This window comes from Aedes albopictus, chromosome 2 (genome assembly GCF_035046485.1).
Source record: "Aedes albopictus strain Foshan chromosome 2, AalbF5, whole genome shotgun sequence".
In the NCBI taxonomy this organism is placed as follows: Eukaryota; Metazoa; Arthropoda; class Insecta; order Diptera; family Culicidae; genus Aedes; species Aedes albopictus.
The window spans coordinates 27,127,247-27,139,419 of record NC_085137.1 but is presented as its reverse complement, the minus strand read 5'-3'; the positions used below and the strand labels follow the sequence as shown (position 1 = coordinate 27,139,419).

At 40.1% G+C, this 12,173-nt stretch overlaps 1 protein-coding gene across 3 annotated transcripts; it reads right to left on the bottom strand.

The window, feature by feature from the left end:
• LOC109406516 (zinc finger protein ZFP2) lies at positions 1-3,353 on the bottom strand. 3 transcript variants are annotated; one of them, XM_062849344.1, is made up of 7 exons: positions 3,200-3,353; positions 2,912-3,035; positions 1,405-2,845; positions 1,257-1,340; positions 848-931; positions 519-757; positions 1-354 (listed from the first exon to the last, which is right to left on the bottom strand). In XM_062849344.1, exons 2-6 carry the CDS (start codon positions 3,023-3,025, stop codon positions 540-542), a joined length of 1,941 nt encoding a protein of 646 aa, XP_062705328.1. In that variant the 5' UTR covers positions 3,026-3,035; positions 3,200-3,353; the 3' UTR covers positions 1-354; positions 519-539. The 3 variants fall into 3 exon arrangements, with proteins under 3 accessions (XP_062705328.1, XP_062705327.1, XP_029719996.2); XM_062849343.1 differs by having other exon boundaries at positions 1-139; XM_029864136.2 differs by having other exon boundaries at positions 1-757.
• Positions 3,354-12,173: the final 8,820 nt, after the last annotated feature.

The following is a 12,173-nucleotide window of genomic DNA, read 5'->3' as shown; positions in this document are numbered from 1 at the left end:
TAGGCAGATGCAGTGTTTATTATTTCAAATAGCCCTAATGTGCTTGAATGTTGGGAAGTCCCTCTGCACAGAAGAGAACGCTGATTCTACACCGCAGTGGCAAATGTAGTGCAGATGACTGCTGCTTTTGGGGTACCGACTGGAAAGTTAAACAGCCCTTATCAATATGACATTTTGTGATGCATGAGATTTTTAAATGTCGATTTTGATAGATGTTCAAATGCGATCCTTAAGCCTTGAAAAATCGCGATATCGAAGCAAATAAGGTAAAACCGAGGTGCGGTTATTGCTAGTTGAACGGCTTGGTGAAGGCTGAATATTGTGTACCTTCTTCTTCTTGGCGTCACGTACCAACTGGAATAAAGCCTGAGTGTTCTATGGGCACATCCACAGTTAACTGAAAGCTTGCTTTGCTAATGACGAACTCTATACCCGACAGTGTTGATGCCAAAATTCTCATGTCAGACGGATGGCCACCACCTCAGTTCGATATAAATTTCGTGAAATAAGGTACTCACCTAAACCGTATTGGTATCGTTTCACGATCCAAACTCGGCCGTGGAGTCATTCGAAACCATTGGAATCGACGGCAGCAACGAATTGGCGTCCACAACGTGACCAGTAGTCACAGTTGGTAGAATCGCTGGCGAGGCTTGTTCCGTCTGTTCCGCTTGCTGGTGAGTTTCCATGTGGCGATTCAAGTTGCTCTTGTGACTATAGCTACAATTGCACTTATCGCAACGGTACGGTTTGACGCCTGTTGATGTTAATGGGGAGGGAATTTTAAGGTTTTAAAATGTATAATACCTATGGAAGCCTGGACTTCATTCAACTATGTAGTACTTACCGGTATGGGTGCTCTCGTGGTCAACTTGAAACTGTTTGCGAATAAATGATTTGTCACAGAAGTTGCATTTGAAAGGTTTCACACCTGCAATGGAACAAAATTTGATTTAGAATGCTGTGTTTTGTCCTTCAACATTGTCAATTTTTATGCAAGATCACTATATGAGAAGAATTAGTTTAGGCTGCCCAATTTGCCTTTGTACCTTGGCTTTAAAAATGGGAATGCGATAATGATCAGAGGAATTTCTGGTATTTTGGAAGTTTTGTTATCTTCATCATAGTGTGTATCCTGAACTCAAAATTGTTTTCAACACTTTTCCTACTAAACTTAATTAAATCGCTAAGTAGTATGAGAAGGTCCTACATATTTAGCGAACTGTTTCGATATGAATGGCTTGCCTGATCCTCACCTGTATGTTTGCATTCGTGTTCCAATTGTAACCGCTTGAGAGTAAACGTTCTATCACAGTAGCTGCACTTGAAGGGTTTAATGTCTGAAAAATAAGGCAAATGCTGTAAGGACAGTATCTGCACTAAACATCCGCAAGCTATCCATACCGCTGTGCGTTAACTCGTGCATGCGCCGAATCGGAACGCTTGCGAACGACATTGAACAGTGCCGACATGGATACGGCCGTTCTCCGGTGTGCGACCGCATATGGGTGACCAGACCCTTCCGGAACTTGAACGACTTTCCGCAGACTTCGCACTTGAACGGTAGAGGTACCACTCCGTGGTCGTATTCGTGCGACGTCAGTTGAACCTTCTGATAGAACCCGGCTCCGCAAGTTCCACACACGAAGGGCTTTTCGTTCGAATGATGTCGCTGATGCACCTTGAGGGCGCTTCGACTGGAGAAATATTTATTGCAAATGTCGCACTGGAACGGTTTCTGGTCGGCGTGATTTGTTTCGTGGAAATGCAGAACATCCTTGGAGCGAAACTTGAGCCCACAGGTGGCACACTGGTGACTGAGCGGTTTCGAGTTACGCTTCCTGTGTATTCGAAGTAATCGTTCCGAGGCGAACCGCTTGAAACACACTGGACATTCGGCTTGCTTTTGATCATCATCTTCTTGCTTATAAGATTGTTGCTGGTCCAATTTATGGGTTGCGAGACTATGCTTTATCAGTAGTTCTTCAGAAGGAAATGATTTCGAGCAACGCTGAACACAGCACACTATTTCACCGTATTCTTGCTTCATCTTGTCTTCTATAGTCTTAGGATGCTTGTAAGCATGTTTTCGCCTACTAACAGCGCTTATAAACCGTGATTTGCACTTGCGGCATTCAAAGAGCTTCGTCACATGCTTCCACAGCTTTCTATGGTTGTCTAATGCTTTTGGCTTGATAAACCTTCGCTTACATATTTCGCAATGTATAGTATCTGTTCTTTTCACCAAGAACTTCTTGTGAACTTCGATATGCTGTTCAAGCTCTTCGGATGACCTGAAATTTTGACGACAACAGCAACATACAAAATTTGCTTCCGGCAGGACAATAATTTCAAACATCTCAATCTCTATTTCGTCTAAAGTGTCATTAGTGTCCGCTATTTCAGACTCATCACCGCTTTCAACTTTGACTTTCCGTTTCCGTTTGCACTTTTTCTTACCAATAGTACTCGTATCGTTCTTCGTGGTCTTCTTACTGCTTTTCCTATTTTCTGTACTATTGTTAACTTTAGTTTTCTGCGCTAATGTAACGCGTTCTTTAATAATGCTCAGTTTATCATCATCTGAATCCGACTCACTTTTGGGGTCAAACGAGTTTTCGTCAAATTGGTGATCGTTATCGTCGCTTACATTTACAGGTTGCGGGCCATCTGGTTCCGGTTTTACAACAATCATCTCAAATGAAAGCTTATCATCTTTTAGGATTTTATCACTTCGCAGTTTGAAGTCAGATTCTCTAACCTTTTCAATGAAGGCCTTCACCGTCTGGACATCACGGATACAAAATTCACATATTTTACTCGGTAATCCATCGTTCTCTGAAAGCTGCGTTGAATAATCATAACATAGTTACTGGCAGAATTAATAATTATAAAATGTACGAATACTTACAATTATCGAGCAATACAAGGTGACCGTGGATGCTATATCCACATCGTTTACATTCGAAAATATGGAAATCAAAGTTCCATTTTCACATTGCAAACACAAGCGACATACATTCATTTTGAAAATCCTAAAATATTTGAAAATCGTAATTTAAAAGTTGTGCCACTAATGTCTAGAAGGTCCACCCTAACGCGAAATGTTTACGCTGCGGGCCCCGGCAAAAGGCTCCGAAGTCAAAGCTACTAATCCTGTGGTCGGGTTTTGCCTGAAAAATGAAAAATTTTCACTTACCGCCGTTTCGACAAGATACTGCAACTATTGAGAACAATTTAAAATATAATTTATTTACTTAAGTTTCCAATAAAGACCGGAAAATAACAAAAGTTTTCAGATTGTTTTCGTCGTCTTGTGTTGATTTTGAATGAAAACATTAAGTTCAATGCACACTGCATGACATTTCATTACACCGAACGAAAACACCTGCCATGCGAGAATGTTTTTTTTTTGCCTTTAACCGAAGACGGCTAATAACAAGACAGACAGCTCCCACCCTGTCGGCAGGCGACATGGTTCAAACGCCACCAACGGTTCACAGGAACAACAAAGCATGATTGTGTGCATGAACATGCAAATACCTACACGGAAATTGCAGCATCTCACGCACACTCATTCATGATGTTGTTCCCTGAAGTCGTTCGCAGCGCTAGTGTGCTTGTAGCTCGCCGAGTATATGGAGCAAGAGGGTAGATGTCTGTCTTGTTATTAGCCGTCTTCACTGAAAAAAGGGACATGGTAACGGTGACCAAACCGAGGGTGAAATTAAAACACTTTTACTACTTGATTTTGGTAGACCATGATTTATTTTTGAAAATACCATGTGAAGGGTTCAATTTACCATGCTGCTTTTTATTTACATTTCATGGTAACTTCGAACCTCACTTCATAGTCCATTTTACTATGTGCATGATTAACAGCATGGACTTATCCAACGATGAACCGAATTCATCGCGGACCGAGAATTTTGACACTAGAGCGGGGCCATCCCCAATCAGAATCGTTAAATTCTGATTGGAACGGCCCCGCTCTAGTGTCAAAATTCTCGGACCGCGATGAATTTGGTTCATCGGTGGATAAGTCCATAGTACATTTGACTATGGCATTCCGGTTTTAGTTACCATGCTTGTGGTTGAATGGTAGTGTCGTGTTTATTGTTTACTTTTAAGAAAGTGTTGTAAAAATAATATAATCGATTATCTTTATTGTTTTCTATTATTATAAATAAAAAATATACATAATTGTTTTATGATTAAATTAATATCCTCCGGGAGCGCCATGAAAAGCTTCATTTTCGCCTTAAAAGATGTTCGGGTTTTGTTTCTGGTGACAAGTCTGGTGATGCATGACTGGGAACGTCCAGCTGCGATTAAACAACGTCGTCCGGATAGATCCTGAGCGAAGCTGGAAAGATGCGGTGACGGAGGAAGTTGTTGCTACACTGAACGAAAACCCCCGCCGTTTAAAGAATGATTTTTCATTCAATACGATTAAAAATCACAGAATCTGAATTTTGAATGATCACAAAGCAGAATGATTTTACAGCGTCCTACTGAATAAAAATCATCCTGTTATTGTATAGAAATTGATACAATCAATGAATGGTTTTCTACTTAGGGTGTATTGAGATTGATTATCATCCGAAAACCAACTGAAAGTGTTTCCTGCTGTGTCCTATATCGAAAATCATCCAATTTTAGTTCGACATCTGTCACTCGTTTGAATCAGTATGGCGAAGTAGGAGTTTTTCTAGCCAGTTGTGTTTCGGAGGTTTGGATAGGAGGGAAAAATATTCTAATTACAACATAAAAGGTAAGAATAGCATTTTTTGTTTTTAATGAACACAGGAATTTAAAACATGATCAATTGATAAATTATTATTCATTTTCAGGATATTTTGCTTCGATATCTCGTCCCGTAACCACACCGGATTAGGGCCCATATAGCCGAGGCGGTAAACGCACGGGTATTCAGCATGACCATGCTGAGGGTGACGGGTTCGATTCCCGGTCGGTCCAGGATCTTTTCGTAAAAAGGAAATTTCCTTGACTTCCTTGGGCATAGAGTATCTTCGTGCCTGCCACACGATATACACATGCAAAATGGTCATTGGCAGAGGAAGCTCTCAGTTAATAACTGTGGAAGTGCTCATAGAACACTAAGCTGAGAAGCAGGCTTTGTCCCAGTGAGGACGTTACGCCAAGAAGAGAGAGAGAGAGAGAGAGAGAGAGAGAGAGAGAGAGAGAGAGAGAGAGAGAGAGAACCACACCGGATCCACATAAGTATTGATATAGCATGTGAATAAATTTGAATATAATATGAATAAATTGAGGAATTGGTTCAATATTTGAGTATTTTTAATGAGGTTTAATTTTCAATCAATTCAAATTTTTACTAAAAACAAACCCACACCAAATGATATCGGAAACAAAATGAATATCATTCATTAATTTTCTTCTCGAAAAGTAATGAAAATCATCCTCTTTTGGAATAACCGTTATTCAAATTGTTTTGATTTTGAAGAAGACTGCATCGAATAAAAATCCGAGTAAAAATCATCCGATCCTTGTCTGAAAATAGGCATGGGGCTCGGATGAGGCAAAAATCATTCAATTCATGGCGGGCATTTTCGTTCAGTGTAGGGATTTAAGGAGCAGGGAAAATAACATCGACGTCCATCCGCGGATGGACTTATCCACCGATGAACCAAATTCATCGCGGTCCGAGAATTTTGACACTAGAGCGGGGTCTGTTCCAATCAGAATCGTCCAATTCTGATTGGAACGGCCCCGCTCTAGTGTCAAAATTCTCGGACCGCGATGAATTTGGTTCATCGGTGGATAAGTCCATTGCCTTATTGGCCAAAGTGATGATTCAATATCAATGGGGCACGTTCGATGTAGTACTAGATTTGTAGTAATGAGCTGAATTTTTGTATGGTGAGAAGGTCAATTCTCCGTTTATGCAAAGAAATGGCGCAAAAAGCGTGGGTATTATGATTCCTTGCCTAATTGTATGCTGTTTGAGCAAAACTTTGGATAACTATATTGTTTATGTTGCAAGAAATGGAGAAACAGCAACACTGTTGCCCAAAGTTTTGCTCGAACAGTATCAAATTAGGCAAGGAATCATAATACCCACGCTTTTTGCACCATTTCATTGCAGAAACGGAGAATTGACCTTCTCACCATACTAAAATTCAGCTCATTACTACAAATCTAGTACTTCACCGATCTGTCCTATTGGTAGCGCAACCTCGGGTGAACCGTCTTGATTCTCCGGTTCTTCTGATAACGGTATTTTAACATTCAGACAAACGGGAATGTGGAGGTCCAAGTGTTTTCATGTAACCTGTGAATGATAAAAATGTGCTAAAGAATGTGGAAAATTTCCAAAATAAAATCGTTACCAACTTTTTGCATCCTTCCTCTGCTCTCTCCAGCTTCTGATTAGCCTGCTTCCGGAACACCTTTTCTATGGCCGCATCGGAAAAGCAGTAGTGGCAAGGAAGGTTTAAGATTTTCTTCCGGAATTCCTGTATGTGGTCTCTTAGGCAGAAGAACTTGTGAGAATATGATACATATACGATACATATCGACGGAAAAACTTACCAGTAATTTTGCAAAAAGGAAGCAACTTCGCATTTTTTGTTGAAAAACCAACTAGATGACAAAAAATGTTGATAACGAGAAAAGCCTACGGAAACAGTACTAATAAACATGAGAATAGTAATAGCAAACATGAATATGGTACTGACAAGCACGTACAACGTAATCAAGATAACCACGTTTGATGGTTTTGGTTACTATAAGCTTTGCTGTCAAACCATGGTAATTTCAAGGAAAACATAGTAGTCACCATTGAAAACATGGTCATTGTTACTATTTTTAGGCATGGTAAAATTAATAATGGTTGAATAGTTCATTTTACCATGATAGTTTTTTCAGTGTTCGCTTTAACACACTCCAGGGAAATAATTCTGGAGCTCGATTTGAAAAGGTCGTATGTGCTTTTGTCGATTCAAAATACGATCAGTTGGATTCGCGAATATATAGCTTATATAGCAAAAAACCGTTGAAATTGAACAAAGTTGATACATACAGCAGAATCATCACAAAACAGGCTTTACGTTTCATCATTAAAAATCTCCAAAATATCTTCCTATTCCTATTCTTATCTATTGCTACAATAACTAAAATAAACTGATCGAATTTTATATCGACACTGTACAAACGAGAGCAACTCTGAGAAATTCCGAGGGGGGCGACACATCTAAATCGTCCAATAGATGCCGACGTAGATGCATCCACTTTTTTAGATCAGTGTGCAATTATCAGATTTTTTTGCACTTCATCCACTTCCAAATCCTGCGAGCGCTGCTTTGAGATGGAAGGAGATGTGAATGGATGGAACAGATGTGCAGAGGCCAGGCCAGTAAAAAATGTGAAAAGGGTGTAATTGATTTTTACAAACAAATACGTTAGCAACTGCTTCAACTATGTTCACGCAACTGAGTCCAGTAAAATATGGATTAAATAGTTATCTAAGCATTTATTTACCTTGTATTTGAGTTAATTGGCATAATAATATTAAATTAGACCGAGAAATGTTTATTGGACATGTGATTGGCGTGTGAGCTGGTGCAAAAAAAAAAAAAATAGTTGGCCTTTTTCACATAGTATGCCAAAGAAGTAGTCACTTTGTTTTCGTTAGAAAAAAAACAAAACCTGAAGTTCCTCTGGGAGAGTGGAAAATCCTCCAGCTGGTTTTTCTCGAAAAATGTCCAGCGATTTCTTCTGTGGCACCCTCCAACGAGTCCTCCAGCAAATCTTTCCATCAGGCAGTGTAAATAATTCAGGACGACAATGAGTTGTTCGTTTATCAGGACGATTGTCTGAATCTTTTGATGACGGAACTCCAGGATTTGTTCCAGCTGAAGCGACTGTCGGTAAGGGTTAGGAGTCTGTCCTACCGAACCGGAGCAACCACAGGAGCTGGCCAAGGCCGTAGCCCACAGCGAAGAGGAAGCCGAACACGCTCAGTTGGATCGCGAGGCGAGCAACATGCGACGATGTGCCCTGTGCTTCCAGCTGACGGAGAGGACACTTCAGTGGGAGATGATGGACTTTTGTAACGACAACAAGAAATGTCTTGGGGTTTATCAGAACTCGGTGCGTGCCTATTAGGCTCCTAAAGTCCTATCGGGATTCTTGTTTTAAACCACAATATATGGTTCAAGAGTACATATTTACTCATTTTTTGACGTTTTTATTAGCCGTAGTTGAAAATATATAATTTTTATTTTTTCAGCATTTTGTCTCGTCTCTAGTTTATAACACATACTTTGAGTGATTTTTTTTTCACCGTGTATGTCAGATAGGAACATTTTTGAAATCCCAGTGCGAAAAATGTCGAGCTCAGTCACACAAGGTTGACCTCAAATGTCAAAGTAGAACTGTTTACCATTTTTCTTATTTCGAATTTTCTCATTATTCCTTAGTTTTTCAAGTTCTAGTAAAGTGCAATTCCGATTAGAATACCATGCTTGATCGTATTATTCAATATAAGCGAGATTTCGTCTTTAATTTTAGGACCCTATTGTGCCATGTGTAGCAACGCCGTTTCGGTATCCAGCAAGGGCAAGTTTTGCGTCCGGTTTGGATTCGACAGGGCTTACTTGTTTCAAAATGTGCATGGTGAATCTCTATATGTATATATAATCACGAGTGTAATCACTAACAGGAACATCGTGTCGGGAAACTGTAAAGTGAAAAGCACAACTTTGATATGATCCAAAAGGTGGTCGGAAACATGATCAGGTGTTTGCTGAATTGTCTTACCCTGAGCGAAAGTCCGTCAACGCTCTCTGGGTGAAGCAGATCCCTTGTGACCACTGCAAGCTGCCAAAAACTCTACAGTATTGTGGATTTGGAAGAAAACCGAAGAATGAGCATCGCTCAAATTTCACTGCATTACTAGCGAACTTAAGGTGAGATGAGACGGACTCACCATGGTACTCAGAAACATTTTTCCGTTGTGAAAACAAAAACCAATTTCGCACAAAATTCCGGACTTGCTAACTTATTGTACCCGTGCGTTTATTGTTTTCAGTAAAAAAACACTTTCCAGTTTGAGATTTCGCAAAAAAGCAAAAAATAAATACCGAAATAATTTGTCCTATTAACAGCGGCTAGCGTACAGTTTCACCTTAACCACCAACACCACATGCTCACTCACGCAAAATTTGGCGCGCTCGCACTGACAGACCCCCAGGTAAGATAAAGTCGTGACTGTCGACACTGCGTCGGACTGAAAACGAAAACATCAGGGATGCATGTCGGGTCGGATGAGAAATGACAGAAAGTTCGCTGAAAACTTCGCTTCGCTAGTCCAACTGGCGAACTCCGATTTGGTGCTGCGAGGTCAATATCACTTGATCATGAGCGATGCCAGTGTCTGGACCTTCTATACCTATCAGTGCGTGATATCGTTTTAAAGCCAGTTCACCAAAACTCCGTTGACCGAGGAAAGCCGTAATAAATCCGGTGCCCACAGGACTGCCGAAACTAAAAGACCTCTTCTAAGAGTAGTTTATAAATTGGTCCTATTGTCAAATTTTACGAAGTGGTATTATGCATCTCAAGAAAAATCAGAATATGGCGATTATCTGCCTCTGGCTTTTGATATTAGCGCGACAGTCACTAATCATAACAGCGTCACCAGATTTGAAAGTATATAATTTCACTATATGGGGTTTGACAGCAAGAACACTCATTCCACTAAGCTACTCTTGCCGTTCGTCACAAATACATTCAAAAACATCTGTCACTTTGCGAAACCCACGTGCTTTTGTTTTTGGCGGGAACACTTTTTCTTTTGTTTTGCCTTGCGACTGTCATGCGGCGGTATGCCTTGCGAGCGTACGACCGCCGCAGGACTCTAATAAAAGATAAGCGCGACAATACATTTTATTCAAAAAGATATTTGGTACTGATTGTGTATACATATTGATGACCGCCCTTCCCATCCCATTATAGGTTCTGTTTCCCTCTTCAATAACAATAACTACTATTTTTTGAAAGCAACTCATTTCTTGCAAAGGACATGAAATGCCTGTGTCAACTGATTTCTGATTTAAGAGGAACGTCACCACCAAGGTCACCACTCGCTTTTCACACGGCCGGGTTGCTCCAGTTCCTTTCCTTCGGGATAGATCCTGTTTCCTCCCGACGACCAACTTTAATTGCGCGATTCACTGCAAGGGTTGCGATCTGTTTTGACGTTTGGCAACAAAATCGCTTGCTTTGTTTACGTCGATCGCATTAGATTGAAGAGATGTGAATAGTTTGAAAAAAGGATTTGAGATAGATTTTGGATGGAAAGCAGATGTCAAGATGGAAACGGATAATGCACAGTGCAAAAGATGCGTAAGATTTTTGGTAAAAATGTGATAATCTGGATGTGTCGCCCCCCTCGAGAAATTCTGAGTTACTCTTTTTATTGTGGATTTGGAACAAAACCGAAGAATGAGCATCGCTCAAACTTCACTACATTACTAGCGAACTTAAGGGGAAATGAGACGAACTCACCATGGTAGTCAGAAGCATTTTTCCATGGTGAAAACAAAAACTAATTTCACACAAAATTCCGAACTTGCTAACCTATTGTACCCGTGCGCTTACTATTTTTAATAAATTAATACTTTTCAGTTTGCGTTTTCGCAAAAAAAGCCGATCGACATTACCGTAACAATTTTTCTAATTAATAGCGGTTAGCGTACCGTTTCACCTTAACCACCAGCACCACATGCTCACTCACGAAAAATTTGGCGCGCTCGCACTGACAGACGCCCAGGTAGGATAAAATCGTGATTGTCGACACGGCGTCGGACTGAAAACGAAAACATCAGGGATGCATGTCGGGTCGGATGAGGAATGACAGAAAGTTCGCTGAAAACTTCGCTTCGCTAGTGCAACTGGCGAACTTCGATTTGGTGCTGCGAGGTCAATATCAATGATCGACAAAATTTGTTGAAAGACATCCCCAAAACTGTAATTTTCATCCAGCACACGCAACAGCTTTGCAGTTTGACATTGGTGCCAGATCACACTTTGGTAGAAATTGGTGAAAATCTGAGGAACTGTAAGGAATTCTGAACAACATTTCAAGCACAGATTTTCTCTCGTTAGATCTGTCCTGTCCCCGAGCTGTCCCTATAGGCTCACGCAGAAAAAAGCATGGTAAAATCAAAAATATTTCAGGTAAACTCAAATAAATTGTCAATTTGTTCTGGCAACAAAAATAAAACTGTTTGGAGCAAATCGAACGTCACATTTGAAGTATGGATTGAATTCATTTTTGAAACAAACATGCATCTTCTGACAGGTTATGTTAGAAACAAATGTAAAAATTTTTGTTTTTTGTGGCAGGCCGGCCCTACGGAAATATTTGTTTTCCAATTAATTTTACAAAGTCATTTCCTTCTCTAGGAAAACCCACCAGCCGCGTGGCACTTTCAATGCCAACATCATGTAGATAGCATACGCTCCCGAAATCAATGGGATTTCGTGGAAACTTTTGGTGAAACTTGACTTTTTTTGCAGGAGGAAATCTTGTTTGGTGCTGCAGCTAGAACTTGAGAGTTTTGTTTATGTTCTCGACGGCGGAACGGGGGGCTCTTCAATGGGTATTGCAGAAACTTGTGCAGAAATCAATAGGTAATTGAGTTAGTTTTAAAAACTAATATTTTAGTTTTAAATATTTTATCAGTTTACCGAATAAACATGAATATTTTTGTTTCAAACGAACGAAATTTGTCTCCGTGTATAGCTACAAGACTAAAATAATATTAATAAAAATTTTATTATGCAACAGGGCCCTGGTATTCTATACAGCGCGCCACTTCCGACCACGGAATTATTGAGTTCTTTTGCTTTAGTTAGTTTAGAAACTTTAAAGTGCCTCTTGCATTTTTGATCTGATAGCTAGACCGGACTAACCACTTGTTTAAAACATTTTCTATCAACGTCGGGGGAAATATTATTTTTTCATGCAAGCATTCGTCAAATGCGACATATGATGTGAGTTCACATGGAATTTTCTTAAACAGAGAAAAACCTGGAGTTTGACAAGAAAGAAGTCTCAGTTTGCAAACAAAGATTGTGCCACATTGTCATGGCGAAAAAGTTTGTATTGCCTTTAGAAAGGAAAG

Excerpts from the sequence above, each read along its gene's own strand:
- LOC109406516 (XM_029864136.2), bottom strand. The coding sequence starts at position 3,025 with ATGAATGTATGTCGCTTGTGTTTGCAATGTGAAAATGGAACTTTGATT. Across the intron at positions 1,341-1,404 it reads GCACGAGTTAACGCACAGCG|ACATTAAACCCTTCAAGTGC; the intron begins GTATGGATAGCT and ends CTTATTTTTCAG. Across the intron at positions 932-1,256 it reads ACACGAATGCAAACATACAG|GTGTGAAACCTTTCAAATGC; the intron begins GTGAGGATCAGG and ends GTTCCATTGCAG.